The sequence below is a fragment of the Calliphora vicina genome, chromosome 4 (genome assembly GCF_958450345.1).
Source record: "Calliphora vicina chromosome 4, idCalVici1.1, whole genome shotgun sequence".
Classification (NCBI taxonomy): Eukaryota; Metazoa; Arthropoda; class Insecta; order Diptera; family Calliphoridae; genus Calliphora; species Calliphora vicina.
In genome coordinates this window covers 115,145,508-115,169,313 of record NC_088783.1, presented here as the reverse complement: position 1 = coordinate 115,169,313, position 23,806 = coordinate 115,145,508, and the positions used below count along the sequence as shown (strand labels likewise).

General features: G+C 21.1%; 1 protein-coding gene across 1 annotated transcript in view; it reads right to left on the bottom strand.

Moving 5' to 3' along the window:
• Positions 1-23,806, bottom strand: part of eag (ether a go-go) — a 98,634-nt gene that overhangs the window by 54,517 nt on the left and 20,311 nt on the right. The window contains exon 2 of the mRNA XM_065509842.1: positions 6,503-6,623. Coding sequence (XP_065365914.1) covers positions 6,503-6,623 — 121 coding nt within the window. The remainder of the gene's footprint in view (positions 1-6,502; positions 6,624-23,806) is intronic.

Sequence of the window (23,806 nt, the reverse complement as noted above, 5' to 3'; positions counted from 1 at the left end):
TAGTATTAAACGTTTAGATTTCAATTTGTAAAATTTTTCCATCGATTTCCATTTTAAAAAAAAATTATTCGAATAATCGGTTAAAATTATCCGATTAATTTTTGAAATATTCTAAAAAAAATTTGTGTTAAATGTTTAGATTTTAATTTGTAAAATTTTTTAAATCATTTTCATTTAAAAATTTGAAAAAAAATATTCGAATAATCGGTTAAAATTATTCGATTAACTTTTGAAAATTCCATAAAAATAGTATTAAACGTTTAGATTTCAATTTGTAAAATTTTTCCATCGTTTTCCATTTTAAAAAAAATTATTCGAATAATCGGTTAAAATTATCCGATTAATTTTTGAAAATTCTAAAAAGAATTTGTGTTAAATGTTTAAATTTTAATTTGTAAAATTTTTCAATTATTTTCATTTAAAAACTTAAAAAAAAATATTCGAATAATCGGTTAAAATTATCCGATTAATTTTTGAAAACTCGATAAAAATTGTGTTAATCGGTTTAATTTAGGCTATTTTTTCATAGTTTTATGGTTAATTATTTTTAAGATTAATTAATAAATTAACAAAATTTATTCAAATAATCGATTAATCGGTTAAAATTATCCGATTAATTTTTTAAAAATCCAAAAAATTTGTTTAAGCGTTTAGATTTTAATTTGCAAAATTTTTCAATCGATTTTATTTTAAAAAGAATTTTCGAATTTATACGAATTTTGTTTCCATTTTTAGACGTTTTAAAGCGATATTTCATTAAAATTATTCGAATAATCGAATATTCGGTTCAAATTATTCGCATAAAGTTTCATTAAATAATCATAAACATAATTATTTTAAAGATTAATTAATAAATTAAAAAAAATTATTCAAATTATCGATTAATCGGTTTAAATTATCCGATTAATTTTTTAAAAATCCAAAAAATTTGTTTAAGCTTTTAGATTTTAATTTGCTAAATTTTTCAATCGATTTTATTTAAAAAGTTAAAAAAATGTATTCGAATAATCCATTAAAATTATCCGATTAATTTTTGAAAATTCCCAGAAAAATAGTATTAAACGCTTAGATTTCAATTTGTAAAATTTTTCCATCGATTTCCATTTTTTAAAAAATTATTCGAATAATCGGTTAAAATTATCCGATTAATTTTTGAAAACTCGATAAAAATTGTGTTAATCGGTTTAAATTAGGCTATTTTTTCAAAGTTTTAATGAAGTTTTTTAAAAAAAATTATTCGAATAATCGATTAATCGGTTAAAATTATCCTATTAATTGTTGAAAATTCCAAAATATTTGTGTACGATTTTAATTTCAACAGATTTTATTTAAAAAAAATATTCGAATAATCGGTTAAAATTATCCGATTAATTTTTGAAAATCTCAAAAAAAAAATTGTGGTAAAATTTTAGATTTTAATTTGTGAAGTTTTTCAATTCAATTTAATTTTAATCGGTTCAAATTATTCGAATATTTTTTGAAAAGTCTTTTAAATTATTCATATAATTTTAATTTTTTTTAACTTTTAATATTTAATACTTATGACATTATTGTTTCATTTCAGATAGATTGTTTTATTTCTGGAACATTTTTCGAATAATCAATTATTCGTTTCAAATTAGTCGAGTAAATTTTTATTAAAAACATTAATGAAATAATTTTTTAGATTGTTTTAAAAATTAAAAAAAAAATTATTCGAATAATCGATTAATCGGTTAAAATTATTCGAATAATTTTTGAAAACTCAATTTTTTTTGTTAAACATTTAATGCAATAAAATAAAAACTAATTATTCGTTGAATCGATTAATTGTTTCAAATTATTCGATTAATTGTTAAAAACTACTTACTAATTTTCTTACATTCTTTTAGATTGTTTTAAAAATTAAGAAAACAAATTATTTGAATAATCGATTAATCGGTTAAAATTATTCGAATAATTTTTGAAAACTCAATTTTTTTTTGTTAAACTTTTAATGCAATAAAATGTATGCTTCTAGCTTTAGACTCTTAAAAAAATAAAAAATAATTATTCGTTGAATCGAATAATTGTTTCAAATTATTCGATTAATTGTTAAAAACTACTTACTAATTTTCTTACATTCTTTTAAATTGTTTCAAAAATTAAAAAAAAAATTATTCGAATAATCGATTAATCGCTTAAAATTATTCGAATAATTTTTGAAAACTCAATTTTTTTTTGTAAAACTTTTAATGCAATAAAATGTATGCTTCTAGCTTTAGACTGTTAAAAAAATAAAAACTAATTAATCGATGAATCGATTAATTGTTTCAAATTATTCGATTAATTGTTAAAAACTACTTACTAATTTTCTTAAATTCTTTTAGATTGTTTCAAAAATTAAAAAAAAATTATTCGAATAATCGATTAATCGGTTAAAATTATTCGAATAATTTTTGAAAACTTAATTTTTTTTTGTTAAACTTTTAATGCAATAAAATGTATGCTTCTAGCTTTAGACTGTTAAAAAAATAAAAACTAATTATTCGTTGAATCGATTTATCGATTAAAATTATTCGAATAATTTTTGAAAACTAATTTTTTTTGTTAAACTTTTAATGCAATAAAATGTATGCTTCTAGCTTTAGACTGTTAAAAAAAATAGAAATTAATTATTCAATGAATCAATTAATTGTTTCAAATTATTCGATTAATTGTTAAAAACTACTTACTAATTTTCTTAAACTCTTAAAACAATTTAATTTCTGAAATTTTTATTTCATTTCTGATCAATTTAAAGTTTTAATACAAGAAAATAGTTCGAATAATCGATTATTCGTTTCAAATTATTTGAATAATTTTTTTAAATTCATCAGCACAATTAAAATTAAAATTTATTATAAGTAAAATAAAAATATTTATTCGATTAATTGGTTCATATTATTCGAGTAATTTTTGAAAACTCCAATTTTTATTTTCAAATTTAGTTGCATTTTAATCAATTTAAAACAGAATTCCAATAAATCGATTATTAGCTGCAATTTATTCGAATAATTCCAACAGATACTTCTAAAAATCTTATTAAAATATTTTTCCAAAAACTAACTCGGTTCAGTTTATTCGAATATTTTCTTATTTGTATTTTATTTTAATAAAACAGCAGTTCTGGTTATAAATATCACATATTGGTTTAATCGATATATTTATTCGAATAATAGTTTAAATAGGTTTAAAATTAGTTTAAACATTTGTCAAGCTTAAATAGTTTAATTTAATAAGGTTTTCGTTTTTGTTTAGTTACAAATATTTCTTACAAACTACTTATTTAAAACACATTACAAATTTGTTTTAAAACCTGTTCTAATTTGTTTAAGAAACCTATTATGTCAAAATGTAGGCAAAATAGACAGACAAATTAGATAATCGAGCTAATTATACGCTTGATTGAGAATTTGAGTCCATGTTTCGAAAACAAATGAGAGGAATAAAACAAAACACAAATAATATTCAATATTGGCTTAAAATAAATGTAAACAAATTGCAGATTTTGTTTGAAATTTATTATTTTAAAATTAAAATAAATTTTCAAATTTCTAAAAAGTTTTTTTTGAAATTCTTTAATTTTTCCACATGAAAACATCTACAAATTTCAAAAATCCGTAAAATTTCTGAAGAAAATGTTTTTTGTATCATAATTTCTAAAAATATAAAGTATCTTTTGAATTCCCAAACATTTTTTAAAATCCCCAAAATTTCCCCGTTTACAAAGATGAATAAATTTAAAATTTTTATAACTTTTTTTCGTAAATTTATTAAATTAATATGAAATTCTCAAAATAAAACAAAATATTTGAATTCCCATACAAATGTTATATTTTAATGATAATTTTCGGGGATTTATTAAATTTTCTTGAATTTATTAAAATATAAGAGAATTTATGAATTCCCAAAAATATTTTTAAAATCCCCAAAATTTCCCCGTTTACAAAGATGAATAAATTTTAAGATTTTTATAACTTTTTTTCGTAAATTTATTAAATTAATATGAAATTCTCAAAATAAAACAAAATTTTGGAATTCCTATATAAATTTTAAAAATCCCCAAAATTTTCCCTTTTACAAAAATTTTGGATTTTAATGATATTTTTCGGGGATTTATTAAATTGTCATGAATTTATTAAAATATAAGAGAATTTATGAATTCCCAAAAATATTTTTAAAATCCCCAAAATTTCCCCGTTTACACAGATGAATAAATTTAAGATGTTTATAATTTTTTTTCGGAGATTTATTAATTTAATAAGAAATTTTCAAAATTAAACAAAATTTTTGAATTCCCAAACAAATTTTGAAAAATCCCCAAAATTTCCCCTTTTACAAAAATGTTAGATTTGAATGATAATTTTCGGGGATTTATTAAATTTTCTTGAATTTATTAAAATATAAGAGAATTTATGAATTCCCAAAAATATTTTTGAAATCCCCAAAATTTCCCCATTTACAAAGATGAATAAATTTGAGATTTTTGTAATTTTTTCGTAAATTTATTAAATTAATATGAAATTCTCCAAATAAAACAAAATTTTTGAATTCCCATACAAATTTTAAAAATCCCCAAAATTTCCACTTTTACAAAAATGTTAGATTTTAATGATATTTTTCGGGGATTTATTCAATGAACATAAATTTTTGAAAATAATAAAAAAATTTGTATCTCCAAAAATATTTTTAAAATCGCAAAATTTCCCCTTTTAAAAAATGATACATTTTGCTAATAATTTTCTGAAATTTAAGGAAATAAACAATATTTTCTTAAATTTTTTCTGAAATTTAAGGAAATAAACTTTTTTTTTAAGTATATTAAAGAGTTTGATAACATTTTTCTGAAATTTAAGGAAATAAATTTTTAAATTTTTCTGAAATAAACAATATTTCCTTTAAATATGATTTTCCTAATAACTTTCTGAAATTTAAGGAAATAAAAAATACTTTCTTAAAATTTTTCGGAAATTTAAGGAAATAAACATTTTTTTTTTTAAGTATATTAAAGATTTTGATAATATTTTTCTGAAATTTAAGGAAATAAATTTTTAAATTATTCAGAAATTTGGGGAAATAACAATATTTCCTTTAAATTTAATAACATTTTTAAGTTTTAAGTAAATTTTCTTTCCCCTTAAGGTACGTCTTCTTATCTTAAACAGTTTTTACAACTTTGTCTTGCTTTCATTTTAATTTCCCTTTAAAAATCGTGCACATTTGCTTTCTTTTAACTTTCTGTAAAGGTTAAAGTTCATTAAGTTCCAAAAATTTTAAAATTTTTTAGCCATTTTAAAATATTTTAGTTTATTTTTTTTTTGGTTTATAATCATACATTTAATGCTGATGTCTGTTTTTATGGAACAAGTAATTTGAGTACGTTTTTTTCACTAAATACAACTAGGTCAGTTGATTTAGTTTTATATGCAGAGATTTTTTTAGATTTATTTCAGCAAGAAAAAAAAAACTCTGGAAATAATGAAGTAGAGTCTTTCGGGTATAAGAGTAAATACAGGGCACTGTATTATTTGTTATATTATAATAAAATTTTTTCACACATGAATGTGATTTGTCTAAAATGTCATTTGAAAAGGAGAGAAATCACTTTAATGACAAAAAATACTGATTTGGAAAATGTTTAAGCCGCTTTCATTTATCAATGCAATTTTTAGAAATTTTGTTTAAATCTAATATTTATCAGGGTTTAGGTTTTACTAACCCCTCAGTTTTCTAAAATTTGTTTTATTATTTCTAACTTGTAACCCCATATTTGTATGGCCAAAGTATTTTCACATGTTTTTTGTTAATTTTTTTTTTCTTTTCAGTTCTATTATTTCCATTATTTAGAAACCCAAAGATAGAGAGAAAAAATTGGTTGCAAGCATATCAAAAACAGAAGAAAAAAAAATAAACCAAAGCTGAAAATACATAAAAGCCTGAGGATGTTACTGGTTTCATCACACGGTTTGTTGAACTTTGTGTGTTTTTATTTAATGCAACGAGAAGCACTAGCATAAGGGTAAACCAAGGACTCGGGAAACGGCTCAGGGAAATATATGAAAATAATCTAAGAAATTGTTTATCAAGCCTGTTGCTTGAGTTAGAGGTGTACATTTTACATTTGTCTCTAATGTGAATTTCTGTTTTTGGTACGTTACGGTTAGTTTGTGTTGTTTTTCTCTATTCGAGCTTATTTTCCTCAAAAAAAAAAACAGAAAACATTTTCAACATGTAGTTGCAAATAAGCAGAAATTCATTATGATTTTTTTTCCAGCAAATGCACAACAAGCATAATTTAACCTCAGGGAGTGAGTATTGTGCAAAATTTTAATGTTGACGCTAAAATATACTAAAGCATTATTAGCTAATGTTAGTTGTTTTTGCAAATTATAACTTATAACTAGCCCTTAAAAGGTTAATTTAACATTTTAGGGTTTTATTTATTCATAATGAAAAAAAAAACCGGTATGAATATAAATAAAGTTTTTAAGAGTTAACTTACCTGCAAGATTTTTGCATAACCTCGGCCCGATTATAGCCACTAATCTTGCAAAAGGATTCATTGCAATACACAATGGGAAAGTCGACAATTTGGGCATTGGCTAGAAGGAATGAACTGTCAGCTGTAAAAACAAGAAAAATAACAAGAAATTAAAATTAAGATATTTAAATAAAATTAATGTATTTCCCTAAATTTTGAAAATTTTTTAAATAATCTAAGACAATCCCATAATTTGTCATCTTAAAAACTGAAAAATCGTAATTTATTTAATGAAAATTGTGGTTTTCTATTTATTTAATGATAAAATATAAAAAAAAATAATTCCCAAAAAAATTTTGAAAATCCTCAAAATTTCCCCATTTTTTAAAATTATAGATTCTAATGATATTTTAATTAGGATTGATTAAGAACAATATTTGCTTAAAATAAAACCACATTTTTAAAATCACAAACAAAAAATACTCTAAGATTTCCTTATAAAACGCTAGATTTATATAATAAAATAAATATATTTCCCTAAATTTTGAAAATTTTTAAATAATCTAAGATAATCCCATAATTTGTCATCTTAAAAACTGAAAAATCGTAATTTCTTTAATGAAAATTGTGGTTTTCTATTTATTTAATGATAAAATATAAAAAAAATAATTCCCAAAAAAAATTTGAAAATCCCCAAAATTTCCCCAGTTACAAATATCAATGATTTTTATGAAAAATGTCATAAAACAAATAGAATTTAGATTAATAATTTTTAAAGCTGCTTGTGAGATCTTTGACATCATTTTTAATATGTTTTTTTACTACAACCCAATTTTGGGGTTAGAATTTTGGCTTCTAAACAAAAAGCTGTTTAAAAAAAAACTTAAAATATCGTACCATAATTAAACTTAATTAACAACAATTAATTGCATTTCAACAATCTGACTAAAACAAGTTCTCCAAAATATAAAGGACTTTAAATCCGTTTTAATAAGAATTTTTTTTCTTTTAAAGAAAAGGTTTATTTTTATTGCTTCGTTTAATGGAGGGATTTTGGTTTGTAGGTTTTATTTTTAGCAGACAATAGGAATTCCAAGTGTAATAAAGTTCCTCACACTTTTTTAAATTAGTTAATTTCCAACTCATTTAGAATTTCTTTTTGTAAATTATTGTTATTTTTTAATAAATTTTAAATTTCCCCTTTCTTTTTTTTTGAAAAAAAATACTGCCTATTTTTAGGTTTGTGTTTATAATTAACGCAACAAATCTAATATCTACCAAACATTTTAATTAAATCATTATTTAAATATTTAAATGGTTTTGTTGCGTTATTTATTTTGTTGGAGGTTTTTAAAAGTCAAAGGTTGTTTTTATGCGTTTAAGAGAGAGATAGATAGAGAGAGAGAGAAGTAGAAAATGTCATACATATGCATAAAATTATCATAAAAGATGTTGACACTTAATTATGCAAATTTGAATATTACGCCCCCTTTCATTATTGTTATTATTATTAAACGAGTATGTGTTTGTGCTGTTGTTGTTATTATTATTACAATTTTATATACACTATTAATGTTTCATTGTACAGACACTCACTAGCACCCGCACAGTGTAACAACAAGTTCACTTAAACTTCAAAAACATTTTAAGACAGTTAAGTAAAAGAATGAAGAGAAATGGAAATGGTATCAAAATTCTAGAAAATTTAATTTTTTTTTTCGAAATTCCAAAAAAAATATTTCATCATTTTTTACATAAAAATTTTGAAATATTTTTAAAACAATTAAATTATATTTTGCAAAAACTCTGGCTGTTTAAAGGGATTTTCGGTAATAAAAAAAAAAATATTCGAATAATCGATTATTCGATTTAAATTAATCGATTAATTTGAAATTATTCATTAAATTTTTTATGGATAAAACTCAATCCATTTTTAAGCAAACTAACCGAATAATCGTTTATTCGGTTTTATATAATCGAATAATTTTTCGAATTTACATTTTGATGAAACAAACATTGGATTCGAAATTTATGTTTTGGTAATTAAAAAAAAAATTATTCGAATAATCGATTATTCGGTTTAAATTAATCGAATAATTTGAAATTATTCATTAAATTTTTTGAATAAAACTCAATTCATTTTGATGGCACATTTTATTTAAAATTATTTTTAAGCAAACTAACCGAATAATCGGTTATTCGGTTTTATATAATCGAATAATTTTTCGAATTTATATTTTGATGAAACATTGGACACGTTATTTATTTTTTGGTAATTAAAAAAAAAATTATTCGAATAATCGATTATTCGGTTTAAATTAATCGATTATTCGGTTTAAATTAATCGAATAATTCGAATAATTCGATTAATTTTTTTATATTAATCGAATAATTTAAATTTAATTTAAATTAAAAAAAATATATTCGAATAATCGATTATTCGGTTTAAATTAATCGAATAATTTGAAATTATTCATTAAATTTTTTGAATAAAACTCAATCCATTTTGATGTCACATTTTATTTAAAATTATTTTTAAGCACACTAACCGAATAATCGGTTATTCGGTTTTATATAATCGAATAATTTTTCGAATTTATATTTTCATGAAACTTGGATTCGTTATATATTTTTTGGTAATTAAAAAAAAAAATTATTCGAATAATCGATTATTCGATTTAAATTAATCGAATAATTCGATTAATTTTTTTTAAATTATTCGAATAATTTAAATTAAAAAAAATATTCGAATAATCGATTATTCGGTTTAAATTAATCGAATAATTTAAAATTATTTATTAAATTTTTTGGATAAAACTCAATCCATTTGGATGGCACATTCTATTTAAAATTATTTTTAAGCAAACTAACCAAATAATCGGTTATTCGGTTTTATATAATCGAATAATTTTTCGAATTTATATTTTGATGAAACATTGGATTCGAAATTTATGTTTTGGTAATTAAAACAAAAAAAATTATTCGAATAATCGATTATTCGGTTTAAATTAATCGAATAATTTTAAATTATTAATTAAGGTTTTTGGATAAAACTGAATTCATTTTGACGGAACATTTTATGTAAAATAATTTCTAAGCAAACTAACCGAATAATCGGTTATTCGGTTTTATACAATCGAATAATTTTTCGAATTTATATTTTGATGAATCATTGGATTCGAAATTTATGTTTTGGTAATTAAAATAAAAAATTATTCGAATAATCGATTATTCGATTTAAATTAATCAAATAATTTGAAATTATTCATTAAATTTTTTGAATAAAACTCAATTCATTGTGAAGGCACATTATATTTAAAATTATTTTTGAGCAAACTAACCGAATAATCGGTTATTCGGTTTTATATAATCGAATAATTTTTCGAATTTATATTTTGATGAAATATTGGATTCGTTATTTATTTTGTGGTAATTAAAAAAAAATTATTCGAATAATCGATTATTCGGTTTAAATTAATCGATTATACGGTTTAAATTAATCGAATAATTCGATTAATTTTTTTTATATTAATCGAATAATTTAAATTTAATTTAAATTAAAAAAAATATATTCGAATAATCGATTATTCGGTTTAAATTAATCGAATAATTTGAAATTATTCATTAAATTTTTTGGATAAAACTGACGGCACATTGTATTTAAAATTATTTTTAAGCAAACTAACGAATAATCGGTTATTCGGTTTTATATAATCGAATAATTTTTCGAATTTATATTTTGATGAAACATTGGATTCGATCGGAAACATTGGATCGGTTTGAATTAATCGAATAATTTTAAATTATTCGAATATTTTTTTTGTAGCAAACATAAGCGGTTTTGATTCGATATTCAATATATGGTTATTATTTTAAGGGATTTTCGGTAATTAAAAAAAAAATTATTCGAATAATCGATTATTCGGTTTAAATTAATCGAATAATGAATAATCGGTTATTCGGTTTTATATAATCGAATAATTTTTCGAATTTATATTTTGATGAAACATTGGATTCGAAATTTATGATTGAATAAAATATTCGGTTTGAATTAATCGAATAATTTTAAATTATTCGAATATTTTTTTTGTAGCAAACATAAGCGGTTTTGATGGTTCTTTTTATTAAAGATTGATTTATAGTTATTTTTCCATGACTCAAAAAATTATACACAGTGAAATATTTCCCTCAAAAAAATAAAAATTAAACAAAATGTAAATAATTTTTTTAGAAAAATGCTTTTTGAAGCATAATTTCTTTAAATTTAAAAAAAAAATTGAATTCCTAAAAAGTATCTAAAAATCCCCAAAATTTCCCTTTAAACAAAATTGATAGAATTTTATAAAAATGATAGCAGATTTATTTAATAATTAATGTTTTTCTAAAATATCACAATATTTTCAAATTTTCATAAAAAAAATTTTTCAAAATTTTCCAAAATTTCTGCTAAAATTTAAAAATTTTCCGCACAATTTAATATTTTTTTTTTGGAAAAATGCTATCTAAAGCATGATTTCTTTAAATTTAAAAAAAATTGAATTCCTAAAAAGTATCTAAAAATCCCCAAAATTTCCCTTGAAACAAAATTGATAGAATTTTATAAAATTGATAGCAGATTTATTAAATAATTAATGTTTTCCTAAAATATCACAATATTTTCAAATCTCCATAAAAAAATTTAAAAAATTTTCCAAAAAAAAAAATTTAACATTTCCAAAATTTAAAAATTTTCCCCTCAATTTAATAATTTTTTTGTTGGAAAAATGCTTTCTAAAGCATAATTTCTTTAAATTTAAAAAAAAAATTGAACTCCTAAAAAGTATCTAAAAATCCCCAAAATTTCCCTTTAAACAAAATTGAAAGAAAATTCTATTTGATTAAACTAAATGTAAATATTTTTTTGGAAAAAAGCTTTTTAAAGTATAATCTCATTAAATTTAAAAAAAAAAATTTGAATTCCCAAAAAAAAATGAAAATTTTCCAAAATTTCTGCTAAAATTTAAAAAATTTTCGCTCAAATTAATAATTTTTTTTTGGAAAAATGCTTTCTAAAGCATGATTTCTTTAAATTTAAAAAAAAATTTGAATTCCTAAAAAGTATCTAAAAATCCCCAAAATTTCCATTTAGTCAAAATTGATAGTATTTTATAAAATTGATTATTTTTTTGGAAAAATGGGTTTTGAAGTATATATCATTAAATTTAAAAAAAAAAATTTTGAATTCCCAAAAAAAAAATTCAAAATTTCTGCTAAAATTTAAAATTTTTCGATCAATTTAATAATTTTTTTTTGGAAAAATGCTTTATAAAGCATAAATTCTTTAAATTTAAAAAAAAATTGAATTCCTAAAAAGTATCTAAAAATCCCCAAAATTTCCCTTTAAACAAAATTGATAGAATTTTATAAAATTGATAGCAGATTTATTAAATAATTAATGTTTTTCTAAAATATCACAATATTTTCAAATTTCCATAAAAAAATTTAAAAAATTTTCCAAAATTTTTGCTAAAATTTAAAAAATTTCCGCTTAATTTAATATTTTTTTTTTGGAAAAATGCTTTCTAAAGCATAATTTCTTTAAATTTAAAAAAAAAAATTAATTCCTAAAAAATATCTAAAAATCCCCAAAATTTCCCTTTAATCAAAATTGATAGTATTTTATAAAATTGATAGCAGATTTATTAAAAATAATTAATGTTTTCCTAAAATATCACAATATTTTCAAAATTCCAAAATTTTTTTTAAAAATCTAAAATTGTCCCCTCAAAAAAAAATTTCAAAAATTTTTCTGTTTAAAATCATAGTTTTATTGTGCTGGAATTTAACTCATACTTAAGTGTATATGCGTTCAGCACATTGTATGTAAGTATTTCATATATACAATATTAAAATACACATATTTTTTTAATGTTTACATGTGTGCGCATTTTTAATTTCATTTGTTCATCTTTTTATTTAAATTTTTCTTTTTTTTTCTTTACTTTTTCCTATAAAACTCATATTCACGAAGGCATGGGGAAAACTAAAACAACAACAACAAAAATGGAACTGGAAAATTAAAAAAAAGAAGAACTGAGTACCATGTAAGTAAATACTTAAATAAAAATTATATGGCGCCCCAAGGAATTTTTTAGAAACGCACATACACGCTTACACTTGAAAGGCAAAAAAATAAAATTTAAAAAATATGTGTGTTTATGTATATTTTTTAAGTTATTTAAGTTAATATAAATATGTTGTCAGCGAAATGTTTAATTAGAGAGAATGCACAATGAGCAAGCAGACACTGTGTCAGAGAATGACAGGAAATGAAAGCATACTTTTAGGATCAAAATTAAAAACTCATAACATCATAATATACAGAGAGAAATGTGAACAAAGTTTAATAAGTTGTTTTTTAAATAACTAGTTAATGAAGTATTATTTATTTATTTATTTATTTATAAAATTAACTTAAATTTAAAAATTATAAGCTAATTGTTTAGTACTGAGCTATAGCTACTTGGGAGTTAATGAAGTAATTAAGGGTTTTGTATTAAAAAAATTTAATTGCAGCCTATTTCTACAATCCAATGAAATTTTTTTTAAAAAAAAAAATTCATGAAATTTAATCAGTCTTTTCAGTTTAAAGTTTGCAACTAAAAAAACACCTGTTAACTCTATTCATCTATTATCTCAGTATTAAGACATCTTTCTAAAACAAGCAATTTATTTTATTGATTGTTAAATAAACTTTATCCAAGTAACCTCCTATAATAATAAACAACATCTAATAAACATGTTACCAACATGAAACAAAAACTTTGCCTGTGAACCTAAAGGCCATACAGTCCAGCAAATGCAAAAAACAAGAAGAAAAAAAAACTTCATCATCAATCAAAAACAAACTTTATTTGACAAAATGGCAACACCAACCAACAAAACTAATAAATGTCCTTTGATGTGTTTAAAGCAGCAACAACTTTTTGTTGCTACTTCCCTATTCATACTCAAAGATCATCAATTTACGCCCGCTACAAATGACAGCTATGAAAAATGAATAAATAGAAATGAAATAATAGAAGTTTATTAAATTTGTGTATTACTTTTATTTTATCTTAAATATTTATTGTTCAATCTATAGAAATTATATTGAACATGTTCTTTTATTTATTGTTTTCTTTTGTACGTTTTGATTTTTTTTCCTTCAAGACCAATATCCAATTAATATTAAACGCCTACAAAATTTTCCTTTGGCTGCCATAAAATTTTGTAAATGTTTGCTAGTGCCAGAGTAAAAGAAAATAAAATAAAATTTATCATTGATTAGTTTAGCTAATCAATTATGGTAGCTGAGGCTTGATGATGATGATAATTATTATAAAAGAAAGCATTCGAAAATAAAAGAAATTATTATATGAAGAATAAAGTAATAAATATAATTTTATTAAATACTTGTGCTTGATGAGCCACACATTAAATTGCAGTTTTAAGAGAAGTGACTGGAGTTGAATATAAAACAGTTTAATGTAAATAATAATGAAACCCCATAAAAGAAAAGCAGTAACAAGAAAGGATTCCTTAAGAATTTAATAATAATTAAAGGATCGAATTAAAAACAAGTAAGACAGCTATATTGGACTGTGCCGAATCTTATATACCCTTGACCAAATTATACATAAAAGTAATTCTTTTAAATATTTTTATTTAAAAAAAATTAAAATTTTTTTTAAAAAAAAAAATATGTATTGAAAAAAGAATTTATGACAAAAAAATTTTTTGATGAAAAATTTTTGTTTTAATATTTTTATTTAAAAAAAATTATTTTTTTTAAAAAATTTTTTTTTTTTAAAGTTTTAAATTTTTTAAAAAGTTTTTTTTAATTTTAATTTGGTTCAACTTATAGCCTTATACATATATCCTTGCCGTGCCGAATCTTATATAGCCTTGACCAAATTATACTTGAAAGTAATTTTGTTTTAATATTTTTATTTAAAAAAAATTAATTTTTTTTTTTCAAAATTGTTTTTAAATTTTTTTTTTTAAAAAAGTTTTTTTTTAATTTTGAAAAAAAAAAATTTTTGGAAAAAAGAATTTATGACAAAAAAAATTTTTTGATGAAAAAAAATTCGGGTTAATAAATATTTTTCCCGATTTTGACCCATTGAAGGTCCAACTTACTATTTCCTTGACCAAATCATACTTGAAAATAAAAATACTTTTTTTATTTTTTTTTTTCAAAATATTTTTATTTAAAAAAATTTAAAATTTTTTTTTTTTAATTTTTAAAAACAAAATTTTTGGAAAAGAATTATGACAAAAAAAATTTTTTTTTAAAAAAATATTCGGATTAAAAATATTTTTTCCGATTTTTTTTAAAATTTTTTTTTAAAAAATTTAATTTTTTTTTTTAATTTTTAAAAAAAAAATTATTGGAAAAAGAATTTATGACAAAAAAAAATTTATTGATGAAAAAAAATTCGGGTTAAAAATATTTTTTCCCGATTTTGAACCAGGTCCAACTTAATATTATAGCCTTTTATACAAAAATTATTTTTTTTTTCAAAATTGTTTTTAAATTTTTTTTTTTAAAAGTTTTTTCAAAATTTTTTTTTTTAATTTTTTAATAAAAAATTTTTTGAAAAAAGAATTCATGACAAAAAAATTTTTTGATGAAAAAAATTCGGGTTAAATATATTTTTCCCGATTTTGACCCATTGTAGGTCCAACTTACTATAGCCTTATATACCTTGACCAAATTATACTTGAAAGTAATTTTTTTTTTAATATTTTTATTTAAAAAAAATTAATTTTTTTTTTTCAAAATTGTTTTTAAAATTTTTTTTCAAAATTGTTTTTAAAATTTTTTTTTTAAAAATTTATTTTTTTAAAAATTGTTTTTTTAAAAATTTATTTTTTTCAAAATTGTTTATAAATTTTTTTTTCAAAATTGTTTTTTTAAAAATTTATTTTTTTTAAAATGTTTTTTTAATTTAAAAAAAAAAAATTTTGGAAAAAAAATTTATGACAAAAAAATTTTTTTGATGAAAAAAAATTCGGGTTAAAAATATTTTTCCCGATTTTGACCCATTGTAGGTCCAACTTACTATTATCCAACTAGCCTTATATACATCGTTGCAATGGACTTTGAAATATCTATCATTAGATATCCATATTATCTATATATGTATATTAATGACTTAGTAATCCAGATATAGATCAAAAATAGGTTAAGTAAATCGAGGTAGTCTTGTATTTTTGCCTATAACTCAGCCATTTGTGAGCCGATTTTGTCGATTTTAAATAGCAACCGGGCCGGAAGAATTCCCGATATATTGATGTATGAATCATGTTTATAAGTTATTTGAGAGCTACGAAAAGTTGATATCAACATACAAACGGACATGGCTACATCGAATCCGCTATTTATAACGATACAGAATATACCTACTTTGAGGGGTCCCAAGTGAAAAATGTAGAAATTACAAATGGAATGAAAAAATTTTATATACCCTTGTCAATCATGGTGACGTTAAATAACCGAATAAAAAGGAAACGGAATAGAAATTGTATCGTTTTATAAAGAATCAAATAAAAATCAATTTAATTTCTATGAAAACAATGAAAATTTAATCGGTTCTTAAATTATCGAATATAAAACACATTCTTAAATAATCGAATAAAATATTAACCGGTTCTTAAATAATCGACTAAAAAAAAACCGGTTCCTTAAGAGTCAAATGCTAAATAGCTTTATAATAAAGAGACGATTTAAAAATAAACCGGTTTTTAAATAACCGAATAAAAAAAGAACCGGTTCTTAAATAATCGAATAAAAAAACAGGTTATTGTTTAAAGAAATATAAATTTAAACGGTTTATATAAGAAACATTTGTTTATGAATCGAATAAAAAATTAACCGGTTCTTAAATAATCGAATAAAAAGGAACCGGTTCTTTAAGAGTCAAATAAGAAAATGTTTTATTTCCTAAGACTCGAATGCTAAATAGCTTTATAATAGAGAGTCGATTTAAAAATAAACCAGTTTTTCAATAACCGATTAAAAAAAAAACCGGTTGTTAAATAATCGATTAAAAAACAATTGTTTTTAAGAAATTAATATAAATTTAAACGGTTTTAAGAAACATTTATTTTTTGAATCAAATAAAAAATTAATCGGTTCTTTAATAATCGACTAAAAAAGAGCCGGTTCGTTAAGAGTCAAATAACAAAATGTTTTATTTCCTAAGACTCCAATGCTAAATAGCTTTATAATAGAGAGATGATTTCGGTTTTTAATAACCGAATAAAAAAAGAACCGGTTCTTAAATAATCGGTTAAAAAAACATTTTTTAAAGAAATTAATAGAAATTTAAACGGTTTATATAAGAAACATTTGTTTATGAATCGAATAAAAAAATTAATCGGTTCTTAAATAATCGACTAAAAAAGAACCGGTTCTTTAAGAGTCATATAACAAAATGTTTTATTTCCTAAGACTCGAATGCTAAATAGCTTTATAATAAAGAGACGATTTAAAAATAAACCGGTTCTTAAATAACCGAATAAAAAAATATCCGGTTCTTAAAAATCGATTAAAAAAACAATTTTTTTTGAAGAAGAAATTAATAGAATTTTAAACGGTTTATATAAGAAACATTTGTTTATGAATCGAATAAAAAATTAACCGGTTCTTAAATAATCGCCTAAAAAAGAACCGGTTCTTTAAGATTCAAATAATAAAATGTTTTATTTCCTAAGACTCCAATGCTAAATAGCTTTATAATAAAGAGACGATTTAAAAATAAACCGGTTCTTAAATAACCGAATAAAAAAGAACCGGTTCTTAAATAATCGATTAAAAAAACAATTTTTTTTTGAAGAAATTAATAGAATTTTAAACGGTTTATATAAGAAACATTTGTTTATGAATCGAATAAAATATTAACCGGTTCTTAAATAATCGACTAAAAAAGAACCGGTTCTTTAAGAGTCAAATAACAAAATGTTTTATTTCCTATGACTCGAATGCTAAATAGCTTTATAATAAAGAGACGATTTCAAAATAAACCGGTTCTTAAATAACCGAATAAAAAAACCGATTCTTAAAAACCGAATTAAAAAAAGCGGTTCTTGATGATTAAAAAAAAAATTATCGTTTAAAATGGAATCTAAAAAAAAAAATTATGAATCGAATAAAAAATTTACCGGTTCTTAAATAATCGAATAAAAAAGAACCGGTTCTTAAATAATCGATTAAAAAACAATTTTTTTAAGAAATTAATAGAAATTTAAACGGTTTATATAAGAAACATTTGTTTATGAATCGAATAAAAAATTAATCGGTTCTTAAATAATCGACTAAAAATGAATCGGTTCTTTAAGAGTCAAATAACAAAATGTTTTATTTCTTAAGACTCGAATGCTAAATAGCTTTATAATAAAGAGACGATTTAAAAATAAACCGGTTCTTAAATAACCGAATAAAAAATAACCGGTTCTTAAATAATCGATTAAAAAAACCGGTTATTGATTAATTAAAAAAAATTATCGTTTAAAATGGAATGTAAAAAAAAATATGAATCGAATAAAAAATTAAACGGTTTTTAAATAATCGAATAAAAAAGAACCGGAATTTAAATTTGCGAATAAAACTTTTATTTCTTAATGAGAATCAAATTAAAAAATAAAATTTTATTAAAGAATCAAATAAAATATGAACCGGTTCTCAAATAAAAGCATAAAATAGAACCGGTTTTTAAATAATCGATTAAAAAAATTAATTATTTTTTAAGGAAATTAATAGAAATTTAAGCGATTTATATAAGAAAAATATTTTTTATGAATCGAATAAAAAATTAACCGGTTCTTAAATAATCGAATAAAAAAGAACCGGTTTTTAAAAATTAGATTTCTTAGAATCAAATTAAAAATAATATTTTATTAAAAAAAAAACATATAAAAAATTAATCGTTTTTAAAAAAACCGATTCTTAAATAATCGATTAAAAAAAAACCGGGTCTTAAAGAATTTTTTTTTTTTTTGAAAATTTGCCAGTTTGGTGAAAATAAAATAGTTTCATGTAAAAAATAGAACCGGTTTTTAAATAATCGATTAAAAAAATTAATTATTTTTTAAAGAAGAAATTAACAGAAATTTAAACGATTTATATAAGAAAAAGAGTTTTTATGAAGCGAATAAAAAATTAACCGGTTCTTAAATAATCGAATAAAAAAGAAACGGTATTTAAATTTGCAAATAAAACATCTATTTCTTAATGAAAATCAAATCAAAAAATAACATTTTATTAAAGAATCGAATAAAAAAATTAACCGGTTCTCAAATAATCGCATAAAATAGAACCGGTTTTTAAATAATCGATTAAAAAAATTAATTATTTTTTAAGGAAATTAATAGAAATTTAAACGATTTATATAAGAAAAATATTTTTTAAGAAGCGAATAAAAAATTAACCGGTTCTTAAATAATCGAATAAAAAAGAATCGGTATTTAAATTTGCGAATAAAACTTCTATTTCTTAATGAGAATTAAATATCATTTTATTAAAGAATCAAATAAAAAAATGAACCGGTTCTCAAGTAATCGCATAAAATAGAACCGGTTTTTAAATAATCGATTAAAAAAATTAATTATTTTTTAAAGAAGAAATTAACAAAAATTTAAACGATTTATATAAGAAAAAGATTTTTTATGAATCGAATAAAAAAATTAACCGGTTCTTAAATAATCGAATAAAAAAGAACCGGTTTTTAAATAATCGATTAAAAAATTTTATTATTTTTTAAAGAAATTAATAGAAATTTAAACGATTTATATAAGAAAAAGATTTTTTATGAATCGAATAAAAAATTAACCGGTTCTTAAATAATCGAATAAAAAAGAATCGGTATTTAAAAATTTGATTTCTTAGAATCAAATTAAAAATAATATTTTATTAAAAAAATCTTATAAAAAAATAATCGTTTTTTAAAAAAACGGTTCTTAAATAATCGATTAAAAAACCGGGTCTAAAAAAACATTTTTTTTTTAAGAAATTAATAGAAATTTAAACGATTTATATAAGAAAAATATTTTTTATGAATCGAATAAAAAATTAACCGGTTCTTAAATAATCGAATAAAAAAGAATCGGTTCTTTAAGAGTCAAATAACAAAATGTTTTATATCATATCGAATGCTAAATAGCTTTATAATAAAGAGACGATTTAAAAAAACCGGTTCTTAAATAACCGAATAAAAAAAGAACCGGTTCTTAAAAACCGAATAAAAAAACCGGTTCTTGATGCATTAAACAAAATTATCGTTTGAAGTGGAATCTAAAAAAAAAATTATGAATGGAATAAAAAATTAGCCGGTTTTTAAATAATCGAATAAAAAAGAACCGGTTTTTAAATTTGCGAATAAAACTTATATTTCTTAATTAGAATCAAATCAAAAAATAACATTTTATTAAAGAATCAAATAAAAAAATGAACCGGTTCTTAAATAATCGAATAAAAAAAACCGGTTTTTAAATAATGGATTAAAAAAATTAATTATTTTTTAAGGAAATTAATAGAAATTTAAACGATTTATATAAGAAAAATATTTTTTATGAATCGAATAAAAAATTAACCGGTTCTTAAATAATCGAATAAAAAAGAACCGGTTTTTAAAAATTCGATTTCTTAGAATCAAATTAAAAATACTATTTTATTAAAAAAATCTTATAAAAAATTAATCGTTTTTTAAAAAACCGGTTCTTAAATAATCGATTAAAAAAAACTGGGTCTTAAAATTTAAAAAAATTTATTATTTTTTTTTAAGAAATTAATAGAAATTTAAACGATTTACATAAGAAAAAGATTTTTTATGAAGCGAATAAAAAAGAACCGGTTTTTAAAAATTCGATTTCTTAGAATCAAATTAAAAATAATATTTTATTAAAAAAATCATATAAAAAATTAATCGTTTTTAAAAAAACCGGTTCTTAAATAATCGATTAAAAAAAACCGGGTCTTAAAATTTAAAAAAATTTATTATTTTTTTTAAGAAATTAATATTTAAACGAAATTTAAACGATTTATATAAGAAAAATATTTTTTATGAATCGAATAAAAAATTAACCGGTTCTTAAATAATCGAAAAAAAAACCGGGTCTTAAAGATTTTTTTTTTTTTGAAAATTTACCAGTTTGAAAGCCAACTAAATAAATCATATAAAAAATTAATCGTTTTTTAAAAAACCGGTTCTGAAATAATCGATTAAAAAAACCGGGTCTTAAAAAATTTTTTTTTTTTTGAAAATTTACCAGTTTGAATGAAAATAAAACAGTTTCATGTAAAAAATTAACCAATTAATTTAGAATTTTAAGAAAAAGTATAGATTTTTTTAATTTTTTTAATTTTCTTTAACTTTTTTAGAGAATTCTTAATATTTATTGTCATTTATTTGAATTTAAACGAAATGTTTCTTAAATTTTTTTTATTAATTTCTATTTGTTTTCTATGTCCTTTATTTTCCTTACAATTTACTGCCAAAAAGGCCAACTAAATAACATTTTATATAAAATTGTTGTTGTATATAAACATATATTTTTTCTAGCTGTGCAATAAAAATAAAACAATAATATAAATTCTATTGCATTATGAGCAATGTAAAAGAAAAGAAAAATATAAAAAACAAATTTATATGACCATAAAAATATTTAGCGTGTAATTTTGCAATCTGTTAAAAAAACGAAACGAAACAACCAGCAAAAGGGAAAGGAGAACAGAAAAAAAAACAATTTGCTTCATATTTAAAATTAATGGAAACGCAACACGCCTAAGCTTATGCAATGGAAAATGAACACAGTAGTAGTTTCTTAAGAAAAAGCTGAAAAAAAGTAAATCTAATATTCTTATTACACTTGAAACCTTAGAATGGAAGTTGTTTTCCCCTTTTTTTTCTTAATTTATGAACAAATTGAAATGATATTGGTTGTTATTGAAACGTGGTGTTTGTATTTAAGGGGAGCTTCTGTGCAAACTACTATTATTTTCTATTTTATGAGTGTTTAAAAGTTCCCCTTTTTTTGTGTAGCATACTTTAAGGTGTACATTAGAAAATATTGTGTTGTTTGGTTTTTGGGTTGTGTGTACGTGTTTATTTCTGCTTCATTTCCGTGTTTAGCATTTATTATACATATTTACCGCATTTAAATTAAAAAAAATTTAAGAAAAAAATCTTTGTGGTTTATTAAAATGACAGCTAAAGAAAAACTTGAAAAGTTTGTTAAGATCTTTAACAAATAATATTATTTCTTTAAGTGTATTCTGTTAGAGGTGTCCTTTTTCTTTATGAAGGTCTCTTTAAAGTTACAAAATACAAATAGAACATTGCCTTCACCATGTATACTCCTTACAATACATGGTGGAAGAACTCATGCTCTGACACTTATATGGGTTAAGTTTCATTTTGTATGCACGCAAAGAATTTTCAATGTCCTTGACAAATATTTAGACGGTTTTTCTTACTTGACTAGTAACTAGGAAAGAGAGAGACTGCCACAGAACAACCAGTGAAGGAGATGTAAGAATAGCAACAATAGTATTTATATTGAAATGAGTAAGTAGCAGACTCAATATTTCCCTTTTAAAGTTGTGGCAACAAAATAAGAAAACAGAAGGAAAATAAGTTAAAAAAAAATCTTTAATAAAATAGTGCATAAAAAATTTACATATGAACTCTATTTCCCTCACATTTACATTTTTCCATTAAGACTTACTTTTGGGTATCTGCTCAGGAAGCTGTCTTTTAGTGAATGACTTTTGGATGGAAAGCAACACAAAAAAAAGGATTCTGTTTAACAAATTTATTTCTTTACTTTGGCATAAAATTATAGTGCAGAAAGATTTGTTACGTTACCAGGGTGAATTACAGAATAAATTTAAAATGCAAAATAGTTTTAAATGAAATGGAGGTAAAAGTGAATGAAATCAAAAGATTTAACATCAAAAAGTACTAAAACTGATGAAAAAGCTTAAAATCACCAATGAAAAAAGAACCGGTTTTTAAGAAACGAATAACAAAATTAACCGGTTCCTAAAAAAATCGAATAAAATATAAATGATTCCCAAAAAATCGAATAAAAAAAAAGGTTCTTAAATAATCGGTTCAAAGAGAATCGAATAAAAAATTTAAATAAATTCAAATAACAAAATGAACCGGTTTTTAGGAATGGAATAAAAAAATTAACCGGTTCTCAAAAAGTTTTAATAAAATTGAAATGATTCTTAAAAAATCGAATAAAAAAAATAACCGGTTCGAAGGGAATCGAATCGAAATAACCGGTTCGAAGAGAATCGAATAAAAAATTTAAATACAATAGAATAAATTCAAATGCTATAGAATCGATTGACAAAATGAACCGGTTTTTATGGAAACGAGTAAAAAAATTAACCGGTTCTTAAATAAAAACGAATAAAATATAAATGATTCCCAAAAAAGATTGAAAAGATTCATAAGAAATCGATTAAAAAAAATAACCGGTTCTAAAATAATCGATTAAAAAAATAACCGGTTCAAAGAGAATCGAATAAAAAATTAACCGGTTTTCAAAAAATCGAATACAATTTAAATGATCCCTTAAAAATTTAATAAAAAAATAAGTTGTTCTAAAATAATCGATTAAAAAAATTACCGGTTCAAAGAAATTGGAATAAAAAATTTAAATACAATAGAATAAATTCAAATGCTATAGAATCGAATGACAAAATGAAACGGTTTTATGGAAACGAATAAAAAAATTAACCGGTTCCTAAAAACAAATCGAATAAAATATAAATGATTCCCAAAAAATCGAATAAAAAAGCGTTAAATAATCTGTTCAAAGAGAATCGAATAAAAAATTTAAATAAATTCAAATAACCAAATGAACCGGTTTTTAGGAAACGAATAAAAAATTAACCGGTTCTTAAAAAAAATCGAATAAAATTTAAAGGATTCTTAAAAAATCGTATAAAAAAATAACCGGTTCTAAAATAATCGAATAAAAAAATAACCGGTTGAAAGAGAATAGAAAAAAAAAATTAAATATAATAGAATGATATAGAATCGAATGACAAAATCAATCGGTTTTAGGAAATGAATAAAAAAATTAGCTGCTTCTCAAAAAATCATATAAAATTGAAATGATTCCGAAAAAATCGAATAAAAAAATAACCGGATTTTAAGAAATCGAAAATATAATAGAATTAAAGGCCGGTTTATATAGAATCGAGTGAAAAAATTAATCGGTTTTTAGGAAACGAATAAAAAATTAACCGGTTCTTAAAAAAAATCGAATAAAACTGAAATGATTCTT